This window comes from Podarcis filfolensis (genome assembly GCF_964270895.1).
Source record: "Podarcis filfolensis genome assembly, chromosome: 14".
Lineage (NCBI taxonomy): Eukaryota > Metazoa > Chordata > Lepidosauria > Squamata > Lacertidae > Podarcis > Podarcis filfolensis.
In genome coordinates, this window is record NC_139616.1 from 15995148 (window position 1) to 16020863 (window position 25716).

At 44.3% G+C, this 25716-nt stretch overlaps 3 protein-coding genes across 8 annotated transcripts in view; 1 reads left to right on the plus strand and 2 right to left on the minus strand.

Moving 5' to 3' along the window:
* Window positions 1-3015: 3015 nt before the first annotated feature.
* Window positions 3016-8249, minus strand: TLNRD1 (talin rod domain containing 1). The gene is made up of 2 exons (XM_083586927.1): window positions 5474-8249; window positions 3016-5292 (listed from the first exon to the last, which is right to left on the minus strand). Exon 2 carries the CDS (start codon window positions 4884-4886, stop codon window positions 3828-3830), a length of 1059 nt encoding a protein of 352 aa, XP_083443053.1. The 5' UTR covers window positions 4887-5292; window positions 5474-8249; the 3' UTR covers window positions 3016-3827.
* A 2139-nt stretch (window positions 8250-10388) lies between these two features.
* On the plus strand, window positions 10389-17120 carry MESD (mesoderm development LRP chaperone). Its single transcript, XM_083586974.1, has 3 exons — window positions 10389-10620; window positions 12768-13000; window positions 15214-17120. Exons 1-3 carry the CDS (start codon window positions 10438-10440, stop codon window positions 15476-15478), a joined length of 681 nt encoding a protein of 226 aa, XP_083443100.1. The 5' UTR covers window positions 10389-10437; the 3' UTR covers window positions 15479-17120.
* Window positions 17121-23352: 6232 nt separating this feature from the next.
* The window catches only part of CEMIP (cell migration inducing hyaluronidase 1), a 173929-nt gene continuing 171565 nt past the window's right edge, over window positions 23353-25716 (minus strand). For all 6 annotated transcript variants that reach the window (XM_083586230.1, XM_083586229.1, XM_083586231.1 and 3 more), the window contains exon 29: window positions 23353-24943. In XM_083586230.1, the coding sequence (XP_083442356.1) occupies window positions 24816-24943 (128 nt within the window). In that variant the 3' untranslated portion in view covers window positions 23353-24815. The remainder of the gene's footprint in view (window positions 24944-25716) is intronic.

A 25716-nucleotide genomic window follows, 5' to 3' on the forward strand; every position in this document is an offset into this window, starting at 1 on the left:
AGCAGAAAACTGGACACCTATGGGAAGCTTGTAAGCATCACCTCAGGACAACAGCAGTCTCTCCACTTATGACTCCCAGGGACTGGTATTCAGAGGCATACTGCCGACAACAATGGAGGGAATATACTGAACAGAGGCCAACTGCAAATAAATATTAGGCAAGCTTGGCCGTTCAAGGGTTTTTAAGCTTTGTACACTAAATGAAAGTAAAACAAACATGCTAAGGTCATTCCCTAGGGTATCAGAAAACTTTCCAATGCAAACCAATATTGTCCCAGTGCAAATTACACTCTTTTTCAAAAGAAAATCTTCCAACTCAAAATTTTCCAGAAAACCCACATTCCGCAATGGGAAGGCTCTTTCAGAGAAACTTTTCCATCATTACCGATACTCTCACATAGGAACCCCTGATAAGTGCCCAAGGAAGACCTTAATAAATTTCCATGCAAAATTCAAGCCACTACCCTAGATGGCTCCAGCAGGAATGGATCAATGTGCTTTAAAAATGGCTCCAGCAGGAATGGATCACTGTGCTTTAATAATTATCATAATAATAATAATAATAATTTATTATTTATACCCCGCCCATCTGGCTGGGTTTCCCCAGCCACTCTGGGCGGCTTCCAACTGAATATTAAAAACACGATAAAACATCAAACATTAAAAACTTCCCTAAAGAGGGCTGCCTTCAGTTGTCTTTTAAAAGTAAAATAGTTGTTTATTGCTTTGACATCTGCTGGGAGGGCGTTCCACAGGGCAGGTGCCACTACCTAGAAGGCCCTCTGCCTGTTTCCCTGTAACCTTACTTCTCGCAATGAGGGAACTGCCAGAAGGCCCTCGGCGCTGGATCTCAGTGTCCGGGCTGAACGATGGGGGTGGAGACGCTCCTTCAGGTATACAGGAAAAGAAAAGGAAAAGAGAGGTACTGATGGAAAGAGGAGAGAGACAGAAATGAAGCTTTGAGCAAAACATTAATCAGTACCAAACTAGCCAAAAAGGCAAGTCAACGTTCAGGACAGAGGGGGCCAAAAAGACTGGCATTTCAAAAGCAATATACAGTGGTACCTCTGGTTAAGAACTTAATTCGCTCCAGAGGTCCATTCTTAACCTGAAACTGTTCTTAACCTGAGGTACCACTTTAGCTAATGGGGCCTCCCACTGCTGCCGTGCCGCCGGAGCACGATTTCTGTTCTCATCATGAAGCAAAGTTCTTAACCCGAGGTACTATTTCTGGGTTATCGGAGTCTGTAACCTGAAGGTCTGTAACCCGAGGTACCACTGTAGACCCAATGTCAGCACCATTAAGCAAAGCACACCTCCTGAAGAAATCAAATCACAAAATGTATTACTGACTATGATACTAAAGCCTGGGAGTTTTAGTTTCGGAGCCTGTCCCTATATATGTTGACTCAAGAGTAAGTTCCATTATTATTGATTTCATTTATATTCTATCCTTTCCTCAAGATCAAGGCATCCTATTTGGTTGTCTCTTCATTTTAGCTGAAGAACCCTGTGTGATACATCGAGAGTTGGTAACCAGACCATAATCACCTAATGAGCTTCATGGCCAAGTGTAGATTCAAACACAGATCTCCCCAACCTAAGTTCAAAACCCTGTCCACTACACCATGCCAACTCAATGGCTCTTCCTCCCTATATGTGCACACAGGATCCCACATTTACAATGCAATCCTATACAATTCTGCTCAAAAGCACGTCCGTCTGAATTCAATGTGGATCACTCCTCTGTCAGTGGGTATGGGATTGCAGCCTTAACAAGTAGTCCTTCAAAGTTGCAATCCCTAACATACTTTAAGCACCAAAGTCCCACTGAACACAGTAAGACCTATTTCTCAATAAATGTGGAAAGGATTGTAGAGCGTGTTCTCAACAGCATAATCACATACATGCCAACCTTGAAGTAAGCTCCACTGAGTTCAGTGAAATGAAGAACACAAGAGCTCTGCTGGATCAGACCAAAGACCCACCAGCATCCTGTTTTCACAACAGCCAGTCAGATACCAATGGGAAACCCACAGGCAGGATCCAAGCACAACAGTACTAGCCCTATTCATGTCCCCCAGAAACTGTGGCTCAAATGTACCACTGTCTTCAACCCTTGAGGTAGTAAACAGTCACTATGGCTGGTAATCGCAGCTAACCTTATCAACCATGTACCATACTTTTCTGTGTATAAGACGAGGGGTTTTCCCCCTAAAACAATGTTAAAAATGTGGGGTTGTCTTGGCGGGAGATTGGTGGCTGTGGCAAGGGCTGCTGTCGATCCGCTGCCGCTGCGGCAATTGTGTGGCCGATTGGCGGCTGCCGGCGGCGAGCGGGCAGACGATTGTTGGCTTTGGTGACGCGTGTTATTGGCAGCGTCGTTCAGGCGGGTGAGCGGTTTTCGACAACCCTAGGCAATTAACAACTCTGGGCAACCCACCAAAATAAGCAATCTCCCCCCATTTTCTTTATGAGGAGTCACAAAAATAGGGGGCGTCTTATACATGGGGGCATGTTATACACAGAAAAATACGGTATTTGTCTAAGTCATCCAACACGGTGGTTATCACTATGTCTTGCACAAGCAAATTCCATAGTTCCTGAAACCAATTTTCAGTCAAGCGTAACCTGAACCCTTCGGTGCCACCAATACCCCACTTTGAAATATTCTCTTAAAACCTCCCAGTTCTCCGATTCAACTTTTAAAAAACAAAATTCACCTAAGCAAGGCGGGTGGGGAGGGAGGAGAGAAGCGCACAAAACCAGAAGAAAGTGCTGTGCTAGATGCTGTATGATTTTTAACTGTATTGTCATTGCTTCTCTTATTACTTATGTTATATTTTTATAGTGCAGGTATTGCAATTCGAACCCCATAGAATTCAAATGGTAAGGGTTCTCCTTAGCCACATTGCGAACCACCTAAATCAAACTTACGCACCACCGTATGGATCAAGGCCTACAGCACGAAACAAGGAAACTGTTATTTCAAGTATTAAGAGTCATAGAAAGACATCTGAGAAACAACATTTTAATAGATGAAATAAATACTCCAGTACATGCAAGATTTTTTTTAAAAAAGACACTGAAAAATAATAATTAAAAAACCCAAATCACTTTCTTGTTAAGAGTGTAATATTCCCCCACCCCTGTTTTAAAACACTCACAGTAGCTTCCCCCCCAGCTTGGAAATCACATCCAATCTCCACTCTTTTCCCACTCGACACAGCCAATGCACTTCTAACCTAACACTTGATTCAAAAGTAACCATACAGAAACCAACATAAAAACAAAACAAAAAGGTAGCTACATCCATCATTTAAAGTTCTGCTTCTTTCAGACTGTATGAAAACTGAGGTAACTTTTTTTTCCTTCCTGCACAACTGAACAGTAAAATTTAGAAGGGAAATTTTGGAAGACCAAAGAAAAAGAAAAAAGTTTTAAACACACCCAGCGCAATTAAGGCCCTTTCTCTATCCCACCCAATCTCAATAAAACCTTAAAACTGTTATTACCACTCGCTTGTTTGTAGACCTTGTATTCTATAAAAGATGCGAAACTGGATCAACTTTGATGGTTTCTCGCTTCTTTTTTTAACAATACCTCACTCCAAATGATCAACCACTCAATGCTGATTTGTTTCTACATAGGTTAAAAGGTAAATCTTTTTGCTGCCTCCCCCATTCAAAAAAATATTTTTTTAAAAAAATCAAAAGACTGGGCTGATCTACACAAATTCTTTGGTATACATAAAACAAAGGGCCAGTTGAGGGGAGCCTAAGTACATTTGTGTTAGCAGTGACCAAGGTATACCTAAACTGAAAAGATTAATTCACAGAAATTGAGTTCGCTGGCGGTAGAGTCCGAGGCGAAGATCTTTCCCTCAGTGCCTGAGATAACAGATTGCAACCATCCGAGACGGCGCAAGCCGAGTTCCGCAACCGTTCCCTGTATTCAGTTGTTTTGGAGCTACTTTCGGGGTGTTGGGCTATATCCCTGAGGCATTGGGTAAGAAGCACACAAGCCGAGACGACACTCATTGCGCCCCCTAAAATGGCGGTCTGCACGGCTTTACCTTCCGGATTGATGGCGGCCGCTTTGCCCAAAAACTGAGGCTCAGTGGCAAAGCCCACCAGCGCGCAGACAGACTGCACCAAGGGCCCGCTGAACAAGACGCAGCGGTTCCGCGTCAGCTCACTGGGCGAAGTCTTGACCTCCTTGACGCAGGCCAATAGGGCCGAGCCGCTGGTGCTCATGCACTTGACGCTCAGCTTGAACTGCTCCTTGGCAAACTTATCCTTGGATTTCTCACTGGCCAGGACACAGGCGTCCGTCAGGAATTTCAGATTCTTGGACATGTTCTGGGAAACCTCCAGCAGGAGCTGAGGGCTCATGTCAGCCAAAGGGGTGGTCTTCAAGATCCCACAGCCATGCTCCACCTCATGTTTGCACCGGGTCACCTTGTAGCGATCCACCAGGCCGGGCGATGCTGGCTGAGCCCCCGGGGTCTCCACCGCCGCCAGGTAAGCAGCGTGGGCAGAGCACTCCGTCAAGGAGACCACCAGGTCCCCCATCTCCACCAGGATGTCCCCCACCTCCGCGAAGCGTCCCATGTTGAGCTGGCTTTGGACGTCGTGAGTCAAGATGGAGAGGCCTTTTGTCCTGGCGATGATGGTGTCCCGGCACTTCTCGAAGGACTCCCCAAAGACGGACAGGCTATCTGTATTGACCGGCCGGCTCTCGCTGGACAGCAGCAGCAAATCCGCCACCAGCTGCATCTTGCTCTTGCAGTGGTCGCAAATGGAGATGAGCTTCTTCCGCTGCAACGCACCGCTGCTCGGGGTGGACGCCTCGCTAGCGGACTTGCCAGAGCCGCCGCTAGCCATAGCGCCTGGGGGGCACACGCATGCCTCTCGGGACCCCACAGCTGCCGCCACCCCTCCCGCTCCTGATGCCTCCGGAGGAGTCCCCACTCAGCCTGGCAGGATCTCTCTGCCTTTTCCGCACCATCATTCCATTAATCTCCGCAAGTAAAAGTAAAGTCTTTGCGGGCCAGAGGGAGAGGCGGGAGCCGGCCAGAGAGCAGCCCGATCCAAAGGGAGCCTGACGCTACTCCACTTTCACAGTGAACTAATAGGCTTGGAAACAGGCGACAGGTTCCCCGACTCTTGGGAAGACTGGATCCTCAATTCTGCAACGGCATGGTCAATTATCGTTCCCTTTCCTTCCCCATCTGCAGATGGACCGTTCTTTGGAGAGAAGCGTTATTAGCAAATAATCCAAATGGAGCTGCTGCAAAAATAATAACAGGAGCAATCATTTAAAATCTTTAAAAGTTTCCAGCTGAATAAATTACAGTGGCACGTTTAAATTCATGAGGAAAAGAGTTTGGGTGGGATGGTGTGTTGTTGGTTTTTTTTAAAAAAAGAAAATAAATGGGAAGAGGGGCTGAAATAGGCGACGATCCTGTTACCGTTTGACTCCTTTCCAATCCAAGCTGTCCCCGTGGCCCGGAAAGAGGCGAGCCAACGCCATAGGCTCCTTTAACAGCTCCCGAGCAGGCAGGCAGGCATCTCTTCCTCTCCCCGTTGCTATCAGGAAGAACAGCAGAGGGTGTGGCCCGGCGGAGCTGTGGCCGGGGGACTGGCCGCGCGCAGGAGGAGGAGGAGGAGGGTTGCCGCTTTGATTTGCTAGGCTGGCCCCGAAGTGTTTCGTGCGCACCTCGCCTCCGGTGCAAAAGAGGACACGGCAGATCGTGGAAGGCGAGGCGAGGAGGGCGGGCGGAAAGCAACGATTTCCTCTCCCCCAACACCACCCGGATCCAGCCGCTGGTGGAGAGGGAAGGCAGGAAGGAGGGAGGGAGGGAGGAACCCTCAGCTTAGCTTGCCGCTTTTGCTTTTCTTTTTCGCCACCTCTCTCCTCTCTCCCGCTTGGCGCTCCGATCACGACGCCCAGCGTCCCCGGGAAAAGCGGCGGCGGCGCCGGCCCTCCAGGGGCGTGGGCGCACCCGATCTCCGCTCGACGGGGAACTTCAGGCTCTGCCCTCGAACAAGGGCGGCGGCGGCGGCGGCGCTGGGTGGCCTTTGCAACAGCTGCTGCGGGAACCCAGCCGGCCTCCCTTCGCCTCCTCTCTCACCATATTTCCTCGCTGGGCTTTTTCTCCTCCTCCTCTCCAACCCTCCCCGGCTGAATCACCAACTTCTGCGGGGTGGAGGGAGGGATCACGAAAGGAGGACTTCCCGCCCGCTCGCCAGCTTTCCACTTCCCAAAGTCTCTTTTCAGCCTCGGCCTTGGGGCTCTTATCAGCTGCCTCGGCGCGGCTGCTCCTGCATGGCTGGGGAAAGGGCGGGCGCCGGAGCCAACGCGCCTGCTGCTGCTGCCTTTTTTCCCTTCCTCTCTCTCTTTTTTAATGCTTTCTCCCGGTTGCCTCCGCTGTAACCTCCCTGTAAGCCTATAGCAATCTTTTGTGCGGCCTGTCGCCGCCCTTCGTTTTAAACGCTGCGGTCTTCTCCACGCCCGCTGCTGCCTTGAAGGCTCCACCCCAGCAGGAGATGGGGCGGGTGGGAGAAGGGAAAGAGGCGGTGTCACCGCCCGGTATAACAGGCGGCGGCGGCGCCCTTGCTGTGGCCGCCGGCTCGATTGCGCTTTTACGCACGCAGATGCGCTTGGAGCAGGAGAGCCGTGGCTGTTGGTTCACACGTGGGAAGGTCCTGGCCTGTGTTTTCAGCCCAGCCTGCCCGTTGATTCCCCACCCCCACCCCCGATTTTATTTTATTTTTAATTAAAGGAGCATAATCTATCCCCGCCCCCTTTTGCAACCTTAGCTTCCCAGCTGTCAGCAAACATTACTTGGAAGTCCTGTTGAAATCTGGGATAGCTTTCTAAGGAACCAGGCATAGGACGAGGTCTCTGCCTCTTTCCCACCGGTGGTGGAAAAATCACGAGCATCTTTCGAGCTCTGAGATGGGCGCTGCCAGTGGTTTATTGGAGCGTTTCGAATACAGAAGCATTTCTTTTGGTTTTTCCTTATGGAGGAGAAAATGACATGCGTGCAAACCTAATGGGGTCAGCCTGTGGGCACTGCCACCTGATTGGATTGTGGTTTTCTTGTTGGCCAACTTGGCTGGAGAACACTTTACTACTACTACTTTTTAAAGCGGCGTGCTCTGGTCCATGGGGTCACGAAGAGTCAGACATAACTAAACAGCAACAACTTTTAAAAGAATATACAGTGGTACCTCGGGTTAAGAACTTAATTCGTTCTGGAGGTCCATTCTTAACCTGAAACAGTTCTTAACCTGAGGTAAAGGTAACCATCAGGTCCAGTCATGACCGACTCTGGGGTTCTGGCACTCATCTCGCTTTATTGGCCAAGGGAGCCGGCGTACAGCTTCCGAGTCATGTGGCCAGCATGACTAAGCCGCTTCTGGTGAACCAGAGCAGCGCATGGAAACGCTGTTTACCTTCCCGCAGGAGTGGTACCTATTTATCTACTTGCACTTTGACATGCTTTCGAACTGGTACCACTTAGCTTATGGGGCCTGCCGCTGCGCGATTTCTGTTCTCATTCTGAAGCAAAGTTCTTAACCTGAGGTACTATTTTTGAGTTAGCAGTGTCAGTAACCTGAAGCGTCTGTAACCTGAAGCATCTGTAACCCGAGGTACCACTGTATCAGCATCCTGCCATTAGTTGTTGGAAGCTGCCCAGGCTTTACAGAGATGTTAACAGTCCACATAAAATGACCAAAACAATGTGTGATAAAAGATAATTAGCAGACCACAATTTAACAAGCTGTGAGTGCATAAAGGCCTGTGGGAGATGGAAAGCATGGTTCAAGAAAAGTGTTTTAATGTATCCCTGAGAGGCAAGCAAGAATGAGCGGAGGTGAGCTTGATAAGGAGAGATCAGGGGTCCCCACAATAGTCTAGGCCCTGCTCCATGTATCGTTCCCACTTCCCTCACAAACTAGGATGTGATAACTTATTTACTTGCTTCTAGTTATTTATTTAGCAAGATTTAATGAAGAAAATCTCAGTGGTTTACATAAGATAGTATAAGCTGACTCTCCTTCACTAGAGAGGTCGGATGGTCATTGTCAGGGATTTTTAGATATGATTCCTGCGTTGCAGGAGGTTGGACTAGATGACCCATGGGGTCCCTTCAAACTCCACTATTCTATGATCCATTAAAAACAGCAATTAAAAGCAAACTTTTAAAAGCAAGTAGGTGTAATAAAATTGAGAAAATACAGGTAAAACCAACAGTTTTGGAAACAAATGTGCCTAATATTGCATGTCCAGGTAGGCTCATCTAAACAGAAAAGTTTTACAACTGTAAAAGTTTTTTTAAAAAATCATAAACATTACATCATCTCATCATCCCTGACCGTTGGCTAGGGCTGATGGGAGTTGGAGTCCACTGGTGGGCCACTGGTTCTCCACCTAGGACCTTCAACGTGCAAGCGCCTTGTCTTGTCGTTGAGCTACACCTTCTCCCATGGCATGTTTATGTATATTTCGGCAACTAAATTAAGCTCAACTTGACATTTCAAGGCATGATCTGGTGTGAATGGAGATGGTACTATCGAAAGCAAAGGGGCTACTTTAAAAATTATAGGTAATCTGTGGATCTGGAGAATACAAACAATGCCTCTGTGAAAAGTCAATCTAAAGCATTTTAATATACTCCGGAAGGCACCCAGAGTCACTGCAGGACATAACACTTCAATTATATAGTCCAGCTCAGGAAGGGTGGGGGTCCGTTTATTTTGTGCTTGTGCACTGTAGTCTCCTTTGATGTTGTTGTTGGTTTTTTTTTTAAAAAAAAGGCCTTAAGGGTGCGCCTGCAAATTCCTGTTCATGGTGGTGACTCGTTTTTTTTAATCAGTCATGTTATCCATGCAGACTGCCCTGAAAAGTGCTTATGTTTTTCAGCCTAATAAGACGTTGTGACTAAAGGCATCCAGACATTGTCTGCTGTGTTCCTGTATTTGGCGCGTAAAATGATATTTGTCTGTACACCAAACTGGTGACTTTTCTGTGCACAAAGCACTAATAAAGTTACATACTTTTATTTTCTTCTTCTTTGACCCAACTGTGGGAGGCAGTGGAGGACAGAAGTGCCTGGTGTGCTCTGGTCCATGGGGTCACAAAGAGTCGGACACGACTAAACGACTAAACAACAACAACAACATTTTCTTCTTCAGAAGTAAATATCTATCTGCTACTTTGGGGAAAGTAAGTTAACAGAGCAATCCTAACCATAGCAAGCCAATGTAATTTTGGGATCCTTACAGTAGAGAGGTTGATGGGCATAGCTGTCAACTTTTCCCTTTTCTTGCGAGGAATCCTATTCGGAATAAGGGAATTTCCCTTTTAAAAAAGGGAAACGTTGACAGCTATGTTGATGGGAGTTGCTGTCCTTTTTCAATGATGTCTGTTGTGGTTTTGGCTGTCTTGGCCTCAGCAAAGAACAATATCTCCCTGGGGAAAAACAGCAACAACACACACACACACACAAAACACCTAGATCAGAAAACAGAAAAGATACTTAGTTATTTTATTCATATACTGTACCATCTTTCTGCCAAACTGCTGTTAGTCGGTGTAGACCAGGGTTTCCCAAACTTGGATCTCCAGCTGTTTTTGGGTTACAACTCCCATCATCCCTAGCTAGCGGGACCAGCAGTCAGGGATGGTGGGAATAGACAATACAGTACTGGGCTAGATAGACCAACATTAAAATAAAATAAAAACACAGAATTTAGATAATTGCTAGGCTTTGTTAAGTATAAAATGTTTTGTTCCTATTATTTTGCTGCCGGCCTTCATGTGTTTGATAGCCACCATAGTATTTCTTCTGGAAATGGAAAGGCAGTATATAAATTTAAAATAATAAGAATAGGCATTAAGATTGCATGGTTGGCTGGATTCTGCACCTACAGTTCTCAGGTTCTCTGAGTGTCTTGGAAGCAAGGAATACGATATTACTGTATTATTATTATTATTATTATTATTATTATTATTATTACCACCACCACCACCACCATCATTATATTTTGTTATTGTTTTTATTTTTATTTTTATTAAATTTGTATTCCGCCCTTCATCCAAAGATCCTAGGGCGTTTCACAACAGAGAAATATGGTTTCCTCTTTCCCTTCAGAAACAAATGTAAACGGAAAGTTAGTTTTGTTCTATTCAATTTCGAAAACATGGTTCGTCCCGCTCCCCCCGCAGGCTGAAGTGGTACAGCCCTCTGCCCCTCGTTCCTTCCGGCACCTTCCCACTCGCCCACCCTCATCCGCCTGTAGCTTTCAAATCTGGCTGCCCCGCCCACTTCCCCACCCGACGCATGCGCAGAACTGGCAAGTGGGCGGGATCGGGGCGGAAGAACCTTCTCCGGCCAGTGCCGGCGGCGTCGCGCGTCGGGACAAGATGGCGGCGGCCTGCAGATGGCTGGGCCTGGTCTTGGCGCTGTGTGCCTTGGTGGCCGCGGCCTCCGGAGCCGAAGAGCCGAAGGAAAAGTCCCCTGAGCAGGCGAAGAAGGAGAAGAAGAAGAAAAAGGACATTCGGGACTACAACGACGCCGACATGGCGCGGCTGCTGGAGCAGTGGGAGGTATGTCCGTGAGGGAAAAGGGGGCGCAGCGGGGACCCCAAAATGGGGGTGAGGGTCGGGGGAGGGGCGTCCCCACCGTCTTCCTCGTCTAGTTCCTTGGCAAGGATTTGGGGCTGGAGTGCAGGTTCGTTGCGCTCGCCAAGCGTTGTATCCAACCCCAGTCCACCCCGCCCCCCCCCCAGAAAACTGACAGAAATTAGAATTAGAAGAATTAGAAGGGACCCTGAGGAACATCTAGTCCAACCCCTGCAATGCAGGAATTGGCAGGTATCCCATTCAGGGATCGAACCTGCAACTTTAGCGTTCTCTGAGTGTCAGCATTATTATTGTTATTGTTACTTACTAATTTATTTGTGCCCCGCCTATTTGACAGGGTTTCCCCAGCCACTCTGGGCTGCTTTCAACATATATGTGTATATATGTGTATATATATGTATATATATGTATATGTGTAACTATGTATGTATACACACGCACACATAATATAACATTACACATGAAGAAGCTTCCCTATACATGTTCTAACTAACTGAGCTATCCAGGCTTAAGTTATTTTTATTTATTCATTTAGCAGGGTATAAATATTCTCAACTGCTTTTTTTAAAATGTAAAACAAAAACATTTCCCATTGTTTTTAAAGAGGACAGATTAAAACAAGACATTTAAAAGCATTCGGGAGATGATTAAAATCAGCAGTAGCAGAAAGCATGTGTGACTTGTGTGTGCCCGGTCCATTAATTTCAGTGGGTGTGCTCCGAGTAGGGCATGGGCACAGGCCAAGGGGGAATAGGGGGGAGAGGTTGGTTTGAAGGGGGTGAGGTTCGAGCCTAGAACTAGTTTAATTGAATGTGGGGGTGGTGAGGAAATAGTCCTGAAGGAGAGGCTGCCTCTGAGCATGTGTGGAGTGTATTGGTCTTCATTAGGGAAGAGTAGGGTTGGCAACCGCACTGTGATCCTATAAGAAAACCAGGTACAGTATTATGGAAGTCAGAACACTTCCAGTACTTTTACTGGGGTGTATTGTCTTTGCAATGCGTGAAACTTAAGTTGCAGTTTTCAGGTTCATGAAAGTAACATTAAGTTCAGTAGCTTGAACTTGAACTGTTTCAGTTTTGTTTTATGTTATACATATGTTTGTTTTATGATATATGTATATGTGTGTGTGTTATATAGAGAGCGCAAGAGTGCGCCTGGATAGTTCAGTTGGAGCATGGTGCTGATAACGCCAAGGTTGCAGGTTCGATCCCCGCATGGGACAGCTGCCTATTCCTGCATTGCAAGGGGTTGGACTAGATGATCCTCAGGGTCCCTTCCAACTCTACAATGCTATGATTCGTATATGCATGCTGCTTTGAGCAGAGTATGGATTTTAAAGTTTAAATTAGGAGCTGTTCTCTGAAATAAGGAACAGGAAGCAGGCCTACTGAAGAGTTTAAAGGACTGTAAGCAGACCTCGATAGTAATTAGCACCCCCTTTGCCTTTGTAGTGACAACCACCAGTGCATTTTGTATAGCAAAATAAAGCAGCAGTTTCGTATGATTTGGCTCTGCATTTTGCACTAATAAGCTTTTAGACACTCTGCAGGGGTAGCCCAACATTGGCTGCATTGCAGCAGCCCAATTTCTTTAGTAACCAATGCACATGTGATTAGCAGGTTAACCTTTTCCCAGGTTAACTGCCCCCACCTGTCTAAATGCAAAGCTGGATCCAGGAGTAGTCTGAAACTGCTTATGAGTTTCATGTAGGTAGAATACCTATTTTTAAATCTGTTTTCTCATTAGCGCTCCCTTATCTGAATTAATATTTCATTTTGCTTCCCACATCCAGACCCTCCGTGATCTCTGGTGCTGTTAACTAGCTTGTTGAGTGAGCCGCTTGGCACATAAAGTAATGCCATGCACTCATCCAGAGTGCTAAATTGAAAACCAGATTTCTGTTTCTGAAACAGAAAAAAGTTGTGTTCTATTATTTTAGCAAGTAGAAAGCTGCATTAGACAAACAGTTTCTACATATGCATACAAAGTGTCTTCTAAACTTGAGATCTTTCAATAAGCCTAATTTTTCTAAGACATACCTTGTTGTATCAGGATACGACAGCCCGTTCCAATGCATTCTTAAGTGTTCCTGTATTTTGTTTCCAACACAGAAAGATGATGATATAGAAGAAGGAGATCTTCCTGAGCACAAGCGTCCATCTGCACCAATAGACTTCTCCCAACTTGACCCGGGCAAGCCTGAGAGTATCTTGAAGATGACCAAGAAAGGGAAGACTCTTATGATGTTTGTCACTGTGTCAGGAGAACCTACAGAAAAAGAGACAGAGCAAATTACTAATCTGTGGCAGGGAAGTCTTTTCAATGCCAACTATGACGTACAAAGGTAAGATTTTTGTCTTGGAGTTGCACACCTGCCCTCACTTGCCTGGTTTAATTTTCATTTTGTATGGGCTGTGTTTATATGTATGACCACTTAAATTACTGCATGTTTTAAATTAATACCTTCTTTCCTGTATTTTGATCTGTATGGAAAATTGTTTGAAAGTTTTCAAAAGAATGGCATGCTCAGTTAGGAAGATGGATAAAGTTATCATAATAGCTTTATTTTGTCTTTTTCCTTTGATGTAACCTTCCCCCTCCTGAGACAGAGGCACAGTGCTTATTCTTGCTGAGTGCAGTCTAAAGCAGTGTGGAATTTTATTAAAAATTAGTAAAAAAAAATCTAGCAATTTTCATTTGGTAAAAATAAACTGTTGAAACAGCCTCATATTTTCCTATACAGCGGTACCTCGGGTTAAGAACTTAATTCATTCTGGAGGTCCATTCTTAACCTGAAACTGTTCTTAACCTGAAGCACGGCTTTAGCTAATGGGGCCTCCCGCTACTGCCGCACCACCGGAGCACGATTTCTGTTCTCGTCCTGAAGCAAAGTTCTTAACCCGAGGTACTATTTCTGGATTAGTGGAGTCTGTAACCTGAAGCGTCTATAACCCGAGGTACCACTGTATGAGGAAGGAAATAATCTAGAACCCATTTAAAGCATGTTTTTTAAAAGTGCATGCCTTATGGCTGCAATCTAATATACACCTACCTTATAAGTCCCATTGAACATAGTAGGACTTAACTTTCGTAGAAACATACTTGGATTAGTTTGGAAAAGCGTAGCCGACTTTAAAACCTGTTACAATTTGCCACTGGGCTGTGAAAATGGATGCTTGTGGCTATTTATAGGTAGTATTCTTCTCACACCGTTTGCCCCTTTGGATGCACATATGTCTGTGTGTCTTTCCCCCCCGCCCCCATTGGAATTTGAAGAAATGAAGTAAAAAAAGCCACCCTTCCTTGGATCAAAGCCCTGTCTAGTCCAGAAACCTATTTCCCTCAGTGGCCAACCATATGCCTGTGTGAAGCCAGCAAGCAGGACGTGAACCCAACCATACTCTGTTGCCTGTGTTCCCCAGCAGCTGATATTCAGAGATACTACTTCCAGTATAAGAGGGAGAAATGTATCCATTGTGACTGGTTGCTGTCTATAGTCTTAGCTGCCATGAATTTTGTCTAATCCCCTTTTAAAACTGTCCAAATTGGCAGCCCCCGCCACATCTGGTAGCCGTGATTTCTGCTGTTCAGTTATTCACTGTGTGAAGAAGTGCTCCCTTTTGCCTGTCCTGAATTTTCCACCATTCCAGGGGAGAAATTGTTGTGGAACTGAGCAGCTCTTTATTGTGTTGTTTTCAGCTCCTCTCAAGAAAGCCATGGAACGAAATATCTGCACCTGATAGGTGTAACTCATAAAAAATAGGCTTGAGAGAAGTAGAAGGGATTACTATACATGACTTCACTTGTATCCTACCCAGTTATCCAGCTTTGACAACATGGAGCTGTTTAACTACCAGGATAGATTCCTATGAAATCTTAATATATAAGCCAACATTTTAACATTAGCATACGCAGAGGCTTTTTTTTTTAAACCCCTAAGCATTTGTTAGCCAGATATTTTGCATTTTTCCATTACATCTAAAATAAAGCTGAGATCCATCTCTTCTAGCAGGGATGGTAGATCCTTTTTCAATCCAGTGACCGCATTCCCTTTTGGGCAACATCCAGAGTGCACATGCTGATCGTGGGCTGGGCCAGAGGCAAAAAGAGGCAGAGAAACAAATGCAAACTTTACCTTTCTACAGTAAGATAGTTTCTGCACATACCCTACTCTGTCCTCCATCAAAGCAAAGGGCCATATCACAGTTCAGGGACAGATTCTCTTGCTAGGCAATAACATTCAGCTGCATCTGTGTGTCTCCCCTCCACCATAAATTTGAATAAGAAATGCAGTAGGCTGTATTTTCACAAGGTAGTTAATTATAATATTCTTACTTATGAAGGTAATAAATCCTGCAGTGCAAGTTTTGTTTTTCCCCCCATTCTGAGACAAACACCTCTTGCTTTTAAGAAATGCAACATGCCACTTAATCCTTGGGGTTATTTATCATTCCTTTTTTTTTGCAAAGGGTGGGGCAGAGGCTCTTCCCTACCTGAAATGTAAATTTTCAATACTTCAAAGGCTGGGCACTAATTGAATGCCCTTTTAAAACCTAGGTTTATCGTCGGTTCAAATCGTGCCATCTTTATGCTGCGGGACGGAGGCTATGCGTGGGAGATCAAAGACTTTCTGATAAAACAGGAGAGGTGTGCGGACGTAACACTGGAAGGTCAGGTGTACCCTGGTAAAGGAGCCAAGGAAAGCGAAAAAGGGAAAAATGAGACCAAGCCCGAAAAATCCAAAAAGAAAAAAGATACTGAAAAGAAACATGGACCCCTCAAAGACGACAACCATGCAACCAAACCAAAGGAAGAGCTCTGATAAGTTAATTTGACTGTAGAGGAGAATTGGTGGGAAGTTTAGGAAGGAGAAAATAGGGTGGCCTTTCTGGGTTTCAAATCAAGGGACCAGTTTACTTATTAATGAGAGGCATTTGTTCAGTAACAGCAACGTTAATGCTTAACATCAGTGGATTGCTTTTTTTAGATCTGGAGTTGGTATATTGTGCCTTGTCTGCTTTCAAGCAGTTGGGTTTTTTCAAACAGTTGTCTGTTTAAAGTTTAAAACAAGCACCTGTGTGTTTACCTTCAGTATTACGAACATTACTCAAAGGATGAGAGGGGAAGAGCTGTTGCAGTTGGAATTCTGCCGTCAGCTATTTTGGAGGAGTCAACAAGGTGAATGTTTCGTTGGCTGTAAGAAACAAGACTTAACTTTCTAGGAGTTTCTACCTTTGGAATATTTTCATTAATGAAAATAAATGATACCCCTTCTTGAAAGTGGCAATCTCAGAGTGTCAGCTGTGGTGCCAAAGCAGATTCTGGAAAGCACAGGTTTGATGCATGCAATGAGTGTTTTTATGTAAGTTGGTTTCACTGCTGGTGGTTGAATGCCCAGCTGAAGTGGGAATAAACTCGTCTATTGAATTAACAGATTTAGGGTTTCCATAGACTAATGGTGGGCCAGTTCACTTACTCCAGCCTTTCTCAACCTGGTGCCCACCAGATGTTTTGGGCCACAACTCATCACTTTCAGAACATTGGGCGTGCTGGCTGTGGCTGTTGGAAGTTGTAGTTTAGAACATCTGGCAGTAGGCTGAGCCATGTGATAAAAGGCTCAGCCAATCCAGTAAGAGAAATGTAATAAGAATAGCAAATGTATCAAGATGCAATTAACCCTGACACTAATTGAAGAGCTTAATTCCAAAAGGTACTTAAGTCAATTTTGACCAGTATTCCATTTGGAAGAAAATTATTTCTGACTACAGTGGTACCTTGGTTGTCAAACTTAATCTGTTGCAGGAGTCTGTTTGACTCCCAAAATGGTTCAAAAACCAAGGTGCAGCTTCCGATTGGTTGCAGGAGCTTCCTGCACTCAATCGGAAGCCGCATCAGACGTTCGGCTTCCGAAAAATGTTTACAAACTGGAACATTCACAATTTCTTCGGGAGCCAAACCGTTCGAGTATAAAGGTACCACTGTACAGTCTTTTTGAATGCCAACACGATTTTCAAGGCTTTTATACAAGTTCTTCCACCCGTCCCGCCCCTTATTTGTAGCACTCAGGCAAACATCTACAGGCCAAAATTGGATTGGAGTTAAGCTATTCAGTTGCAATTGGGCTCAAGGCATTCCAGAATTGCAGTGACTATAAACTGGGGGCTTACTCTGTTTAAACACAGAGGTGCTGGTTTCCTTCTTAATGTTAATTTGAAAGAATACTGCCTTGGTGCATAAGTTTATTTTAGATTTGTGGACACCGCACCATATTAGATCATGCCACGTTTGATCTTTTTGAATATAGCTTGTATTTCTCTGGTGCCAAAAATACTTCCAATACTTTGGGTGCTCTAATTTGTTCATTCATATATAAAGTTGGTAGATAATTGGGAAAATATCACCATGCTGTCACCATGAACACTTCCTCCGGAATGTCAATAAATTTGTACCTTTTTCAGAACAAATTTCTGTTTGACATGTGGAGTCCTGTGTCTGGACACAGCTGTCTTGTGATGTCTGTATCTGCTCAGAGTGGCCACCAGGTGGCACCATTAAGTGCCAAATTCAGATGTTGAGAAGCCTTCAGTGGCTTCTATCCTCTTTTGATTCTTGGACCTTTGATAAAAGCTCTCTCCTGGCCTAATTCAAGGTTCTGAAGGAGATGAGAGGTTAAGTGTTAATGAATAACTGAGTACTGTGTTTGTCCTGAGACTTCTGTTTATCCCCCCCCCCCCAGGTTTTATTTTCATTTTTACTTGATTTTTAGGGATTTTGCTTTGAAAGGGCTCTCCTGCGTTCCATTCTGCTATTACAAAAGAACAGGGAAATGTTGAGAAATAGAATCACAGTGGTGGAAGGGACCACAAGGGTCATCTAGTCCAGCCCCCTGCAATGCAGGAATCTTTTGCCCAATGACCCTGAAATTAAGAGTCTCATGCTCTACCAACTGAGCTAAAAGTAGATGTGTTTTTTGTTGTTCAGAGGTGCTTAAAACACATGCAAGATGTGCTTTTAAAAAGATGCCAGTTTTCGAATATGCTGCCTGCTAAATTTGTCTGGTGTGTGCCTGATAAAAAGCTGGCTGGTCACCTGTGCTAAGTAAAAATTTCTTCCAGGTAACTAGGTAGCAGCTTTTTTTAGGACACAAACAAAAGGCATAAGCATAGGTGGCAGCTTAGCAGGCTGCAAAATGCCTTGCAGGACAGTAAGAAAATGCAGGGTATGAATCAACCAAATTCACATACTTTATAGCCCTCTGATTTTAGTGGAGGGGAACACTTTTGTGTTGGAGTCACTGGGCCTTGAAGATCACTAATCATCTGGTTGTCTTTGACCGGGAATCATTTGAGCTGAGAGGCAGTTGCTTTTGTGTGTGCCTCTTTCAAGCTATCAGTGTGTCCGAAATGACTAACCAGGTTAGATGTGGGCATTCAGGCTAGCAATTCTTGATGACTTTTTTTTTTTTTTTTGCAAGGTTTAATCGTTAGCCATATCATGCCTTGGTCTTCTGGTTCTGCTAAGGTCGTGTGACTACTCTGCACACAACTCCCAACTGCAGTTGTGGCGATTGATTTTTCTGCAGATTTCAGTTCCGTGAAGCTAGCATCCCGATTCTCCGGTTTGAAAGTTATAGAAGAGTGGCTCTGCAAGATGAATTATTCAGAATTGATTTTGTCAGTTTCTTTGACTATTTAAGGGCAATCAGGTGTGTTTTAATTTGTTAGACATTTTCTAATTATGAGGCCTATAACTCCCAACATCTTCTTTGCATGTGTAGACTCCCCAATTCAAGAGGAGGGAAGCAGGGGAAAGAGAGTGGAGTTAACACAACTGAGAAGACATCTGCCTGAAACTTTAGAGACCCATTAGTAGTTGGAATAGAGAAAACTATTACTTTGACCAACTAGTGGCCTGACTTGGTATAAGGCAGCTTTCATATACAGGTAAGTAGATGAGCAGCCAGAGCAAAACTATTTTTCTCATCTTGATTAATGCCATTGTTGTGAAACCTACAGCCATTTCAAGGACAAAGCATCCTTTGACAGAGAATCTGATCTTGCTTTCATCTCTTCGGTTGGCGTATGGCCAGTGACATCCACTCTTGTCAGCACTGCGGCGAAGAGACAGAGGTAATTCTGTTCTTTGTAGCAGATTTGGTGAGTGACAGGTGGGACTTAAAGGGCAACTCATTCAAATAACAGTGAAATTGTAGGAACAGGAAAAACAAATGAGTACCATAAATCAGAACAGTTTCTGTACACAGAACACTATTAATGTAGGAGTTTACATAAATACAGGGGGGAAATGTACATTTTTTTCTATTTAGCTGCTCTGTATCTCCTGAATGCTTTTGTAAATCCCATGTCTCTCTAACAGTGGCCCCATGTCATGTAGCAAACATGTTTTGAATCTGAACATTTAGAAGAAGCTGGATGTTTTTTGTTTTTCCCCCCAAGTTTTTTTAATTGATTTTTCAAAATTTTGAAACAAACAAACATAGATCTTAGTTATACTTAATCCAATCTTAGTAACATTGTTACTTGACTTCCTCAAATCCCCCTAGCTGAGTTTCAGTGTATATCATTGTAACAGTTTTCCAAAACTAATTTTCTCATAAAATTAACTTAATCAGTTAACATCTTTCTTTCTTTTCATTTTAACTTTAAACATATTATTCTGGATGTTGCATGGCAGAAGTCTGCTGTTAAAAGTAAAACAAATTCCACAGGAGGTATAGAAGCTCTAGAGTCAGCTTGAAGTAGTTCTAGAACCCAGCTAGAAAATATTTGTAGCATGTGTGAAGTGGACGCCATCTTGTGGTTTTTGATTGCATGATACACTTGGTATTTAGCTGTGTGGAAATGAATCCAAGGTGCAGGCTTATAATAATGAAACTTTAATAAAGTTTTAAGGCAATAAGGGCTTAAATGGATTTGGATTTGATATCCCACTTTATCACTACCCGAAGGAGTCTCAAAGCAGCTAACATTCTCCTTTCCCTTCCTCCCCCACAACAAACACTCTGTGAGGTGAGTGGGGCTGAGAGACTTCAGAGAAGTGTTGACTAGCCCAGGGTCACCCAGCAGCTGCATGTGGAGGAGCGGAGACGCGAACCCAGTTCCCCAGATTACGAGACTCCCGCTCTTAACCACTACACCACGCTGGCTCTCAAACTACGTATTGTGTAATCGGCAGGATGGCATGAAGTTAGAGAGGTCAAGAATAACCACAAGCTTCCTACCCCAACTGGCTTATGATGGTTGCCTTCCCAGGAACCACCTCCACCCATGGGCTGCAAATCTAAACACGCTTACTAGGAGACAGACACCACTGAACACAGTGGAACTTCCTTATGAGTAAACACGCTGTCAGAGCTGCCCAAGGTCCCAGCTCACAAAGGACCAACGCTGCTTCGTTGTTAAGTACAAAAGTCTTTATTGAAGTTCAGTTTCACTTCCAGAGCCGCAACGCGCAGCTCTACGTCTCAACTGTCAGACCGCTGATGCTCCGTCTGAGTCTCCTCCCCCCAGACACCAATTTAAGACTCTAGCCTTACTCCACCTCTTCCTCTGTTCCTTCCGCCTCTGGTTCCGCCTGGCCGTTGGGGTCTCGCCCTTCCTAGCCTCTTCTGACGCTGAGTCCCCTGAGCCTTCCCCCTCCCTCCGGCGGGCTTTGGGAGCTGGTTCCCCATCCGGGTCTCCTGCTGTTCCCCGCGCCTGTACATTTGAACTTGGCGCGCGCGCCCAGCTGGTAACTTTTCTCCTGACCGTTTCACTGCTGCTGCTGTCACTGCTTCCCCCTCTGGGGGGGCTAGCTGCAACTGACCTCCCCTCCGTTGGAGGCGTGGTCAGCCCTGACTCACTTTCTCTCCCCGCTGGAGGAGACGCTGGCCCTGACACATGTGACTCTTCCCCCCCCACTACGCTCTGGTGGGGAAACTGGTCCCGATCCCCCACTGCTGCTTTGGGGTTCCCCTCTGGCTCCTTGTTTCTGGTGCATCCCCCCTGGGACCCCCCTTGCCCTGACCATCGGCACCCCCTTCTGGGAATCTTCTGATTCGCTGGAGAAGCTCATGGAATCTCTCGGGCCACTGTCATACTCCCCTACGCTGCCCTCGGATTCTTCCCCTTCGCTCTCCATTTCCTCTCTCCCCAGTGCTCCTGCTCCTGAGTCCCTGACACACGCAATGTTAGTTGCAGAAAATAAGGCGCCTCAAGATTTTATTAAAGCTTATCCATAATACAATGATAAAAGAAACTAAAAACAGAAAGAGAAAGAAGAGGAAAATGCAGGCTCCTCTCTCAAAGTCGTCTCTAAACCGTCGTCTCACGCTGAAAGTGGTGGACCCTGCCAGTTCTCACCTGGGAATTTTCTTCTCAGTTTCTCACTCTGGAAAGTCTTCCTTTCCCTGCCTCTTACATAGGGTTCTTCCACCAGCTTCGTGTGCGTGTAATCCTAGGATAATGGCCCAGAACAGAGGACCCCAAATAAAAAGAGAGAGATGGAAGAAGGGAAGGGAGAAGGGAAAAAAGAACTTCCAACTTTCTGACGGTCAGTTACATAAAAGAAATTATTCAAAACGTTCACTAGGGTGACAGCCAACTAACAGTTCCACTTTCCCCAATCTTCAGATCCAAATGTCTCAAATAAGCCTCCTCAAAGGGATGGGGGCAGGAGGGAGAGAGGCAATATTGGGTTGTTCTTACTATGTTTATGTAAATACAGAAGAAATAAGAAAGTAGCTGCCTTTTTAAAGTATCACCAGCTAGCTTGACTATTTGAGGCGTTAAAACCCCTTGGAAGTGGCCTATTTTCTTTAGGTGTGCCCTTCTCTTCATGTATGCAAGTCAGGTGGATCCCATGAGAGCTTTTCTTTGCTTAAGCAAACTTCCTCTTGCCTTATGAGTGCCTGGAGCTTTGGCAGGATGTTTCTGCAGCTGCCGCTTGCATCTTTGAGAGATCATGTGTTCATTTTTCAAGTTTACCTTTGTCTTTGGGTTTCCCAAGTTTCTGCTTGCCATTTAAAATAATTTCCTTGCATTTCCAGCAGCAAGGATTCTGTCTGGAGTTAAATCTTTTAAGTCTATGAGACGTAGGTGGTGGATATGCTCTGTTATCGGCAGCGAACCACTAGAGGGTGGTCGAGCATAAGGAAATGTCACAGTAAATTTCTGCTGTTAAAGTCCAAATCTGATTGTATTTGCTTGCTTTCCCTTCCAGAATGGCCACCCAGCAGGTTTTCAAGTGCCTTGGCCAGGTTTTCAAAATGTTTGATTTCTTTAGACCTGCAAGCTGTGAGTTTTGTGCGCTTCATCTCTGTTCTAAACTTAAAATATTTAAGTGTGATTTATGATATGATTTTAAGTGTGTGAATTAGAGTTGTATAAAGGAGCAGTGACTGAGTAAAAACCCCAGGCAGGGCTGTCATTTTAAATAGATCAACAGTTTGGACAGGTTTTCTGCCCTTAGTATTTCAGTGACTTGGGACCAAACTGCAGGATTGTTTACATTTCTGCTCTATAAGGGCACATTGGTGAATATGCACCAATTTGTTGTAAGGAACCAATCACCCTTCCCTTTGTCTGAAATTGGTGCCTTCACTATCCAGACATGAAAAAAACCAGAGTTGGCTTACAACACCTCTGTGCATGGGAATCTTGTGGCCATGAACAATATAAAATAATTCAAACAGTACAGGTTAGGGATGGGCAAATCTTGTCAGCTTCAGTTTCTCTGTTTTTATTTTTAGTATTCTTTCTCGTATTCCACATTTCCTTATCAGTTTGAGGTTATTTTTTAAAACAAATTCTCATGAAAACTCACCAATGTTTTAATGTGAGTTTCTCCTAATGCAGTTTTGCCTAGTACATGGGTTTTTTTGCAAAGCGATTTCCCCGTAATACAATGCATTTTTGTATGTTAGTGAAAATATGCAAAAGAAAATGCACACTTTACCTCACTGTGTACATTTTTGTACACTTTATGTGGCTAGAGAACTGTATTGCAAAACTTGGAAGTGTGAATTTTAATGGATGGTTATCTTGTTTGGGAAAGTGAAGATTGCTTGAGTTCACCTTTGATTTAAGAGAGCTTGTCAGCTTCTGTGTATGGAAGGGGTGTGTGTTTTTGTTTTGTGCTGTGCCTCAAGTGGCAAAGTACCTTGGGCTGGCCATGGTCATTTAAGAGGGACAGAATTACCATGTTCAAAGTCAGACTTTTTAGCCTGTAAGGCAGGTGATGATGGAACCTTCTGCCCGAGAAGCTGGAGAGCTGCTGACAGTCGGAGTAGACAAAAATTGGCCAGGTTAACATGGTACCTACCCAAGGAGCCATGGTCTTCATTGCAAATGTCAGCACAGTTTCTTCTCGCTCTGCCCTGGCCTCTCCATTGTGGAGAGGAGAGGGAGATTAACCAACAAGCAGTTATACCTGGATAAGTCAAGGTTCTGGATCTGAAGGGTTAACAAGGGCCTCCTGCCACGGAGGGTTGTGGCAGTAAAGGGAAATAGTCTTATGGTGGGATTACTGATGCTACGCACCTTTGCGGTAGGGTCTATGTGACATGACACCATCCTTAGACTGACAATATGCATTTTGCTGGCAGGTTTAGATCAATTGTTTTTGGGTGATGATGGTCTGTGGTATCAGTTCATTGTGATAAAATAATCCAACACAAGTAAACAGTACACACGCATGTAAGAGTTGCATTGAAATTTTATTCCAATAAATGTGTATTCCAAACAACTAAATGTTAATTAAGTTGTAAGCGAAAACATTTGGAAGTAACATTCCAAGAGTTTTTGTCCTCATACAAAACAGGCTGCCAAGGGAAGTGCCACATTCTGCAGCCCTTTGAAGTTTTCGAGTGCAAAGCAGATTAGCTGAAGAAACATTTCCATGACCTTACCCTATTGTACAAAAAAAATTAATTCCCATAACAGCATTTATCTCTTCAGCTTTAATCTTCTTTGTTCCTTTTGCAATAAATTAATAGAAAATTAAATCTTTTTCAGCAGGAGCTTTAAGAAAATATACAAAACACTATACATCCAGTTCCGAAAAAGGACCAGCTATTTCGGGTAGAATACTTGGAGTGACGAACACACACACAACACACAACCCTCCCCAAGGCTCTCAGAAAGCAGTATTTCTACAATGCAACCTTTGAAAAGCAATTTTACAGATTGCGAATGGTCAGTTACTAGTAGAGACCAATCAGTCACTCAGTTAAAAAAGAGCACACATTGAAGGCAGTTTGTTGATGACCCATAAATATTTTCTCCTCCCTTTTTAATTCTTTTTTAAAAAAACCTTTCTGGGTGACAGCCTCACTTCTGAAGGAGTTACATATTGGCAGGGTGAGGGGACATACTTTGATGTGCTTTTTTATTAATAAAAGTAGCTGGCAACAGGAAGCCCAAGCACATTTTTTTTTTTTTTTGAGAAACTGATAACATTTGTCCTTCATAAGCTGATCCTTGGCCACAGTGATTTGGTCCTTTGTCACAAGGGACTCTTTGTGAAGATCCAGCAACCTCTGCAATACCCTGAACAACTGCGGCATTCAGGTATTCAGTGGATCGCTGATGCGCAGGCAGAAATAGGATATCAGTCGGTGCTTATGAAGTGTCCTGCTGACATTGAATGCCAGCACACCAGAAAGTTTGTGAGGAGATCAACAAAGCATTTTCAGTTTTTGCCGTTGTGTCTGATACTGACTTCTGCTTACATTTTCATATATACATAGCCAGGAGCTCAACTTAGAAGTGCATGTTTTTTCCTGAGTAGGTGTCTGAAAGTTGAGACTGGAAAGTTGAGACCGGAGAAGGAACACTTTGTACATTTCTACTGATTCAAAACCTGAGACTCCTACGGACAGACATGCAGGAGACCATTGCAGTACACCAAGGCAACATGATGTGAAATCAAACCTTTCTTATCACAAATACGCTTGTGAGAGGAACAGAGCTATTACTAACTATATCCTGGACTGCCTACGGAATGTTGGTTGTCTGATGTGGCCATTTAACCCATTCACAATAAGGTTTCTTCTATGTACATCATCAAAATATACTACATCTTGAGCACGCCATGTCCCTCAACGCATTTTCCATTGAGGGCGTGCTAATGAGCAGGAACACACAATGCAGGTCACTTTCTCACAGTTTCATTTTCTTTACCACTGGAACTGGCAGAGCTTGGAAAATCCTCACTGCTTCGTCATCTGTCTTCAGCGTAACCCAGAAGGGCCGGAAGGTGCCCTTGTATCCAACAAAACCCATTTTATCTGAACGAAAGGAAAAAAGGATAGTTGAGAACCTCCAAATGACTGCTTTGGAACCAGCAAGAAAGGAGGCAACCTTGGACATAATTTTTAATGGTGCTGAGAACCTGGTGTATGATTGGGAACTGTGATCATGGTTCTATCAAATACAACATGTCTGTAAGTGGACAGCTGCCAAGAAAGTCCAACATAGTCACCTTTAACTTCAAAATGGGAGGCTTCTCAAAGATGAAGGTACTGGTTTTTAAAAAAGGAAGTTGAGTGATAAAGTCAGGGGGTCACTTATCTCCATAATGTTTGGAGAATGCTTAAAACCACAATAATGGAAGCTCGGCTAGAATGTATAATGCAGATCAGGAAAGATCCCACCAAGGGCAAGAGGATGCAGGCATGGCTAAGGAACAGAGGCAAAGAAGCTATTCAAAGCATGAAAGCCTCTGAAAACAAGTCTTGCCCAAATGAGAAGAACCCAAACTTTGGCAACAAAAATGCAAGCACGCTTGGGGATGCCAAAAATAATTCTGAGGGTCATTAAATAAAAAACAACCACCACCTGATTTCAGTATCTTATTTCAGAGTGCCATTCCAACACAAAAGCCCAAAGGTGTGCTGTCTGTTTCGTTAAAGAGGTATTCTCCCTTCCTAAAAATTATTTTGCTTTTGAGGTACTGTTCTCCCCATGGATTCTCTAAGCCTTCGCATCTTTAAACTCAATGGCGATCCAGCAGCTCAGTGCTGCTGAGCCTGAAATCTGAAGTGGTACAACACTTCCTCTA

Excerpts from the sequence above, each read along its gene's own strand:
- MESD (XM_083586974.1), top strand. The coding sequence starts at position 10,438 with ATGGCGGCGGCCTGCAGATGGCTGGGCCTGGTCTTGGCGCTGTGTGCC. Across the intron at positions 10,621-12,767 it reads GGCTGCTGGAGCAGTGGGAG|AAAGATGATGATATAGAAGA; the intron begins GTATGTCCGTGA and ends TTTCCAACACAG. Across the intron at positions 13,001-15,213 it reads GCCAACTATGACGTACAAAG|GTTTATCGTCGGTTCAAATC; the intron begins GTAAGATTTTTG and ends TTTAAAACCTAG.
- TLNRD1 (XM_083586927.1), bottom strand. The coding sequence starts at position 4,886 with ATGGCTAGCGGCGGCTCTGGCAAGTCCGCTAGCGAGGCGTCCACCCCG.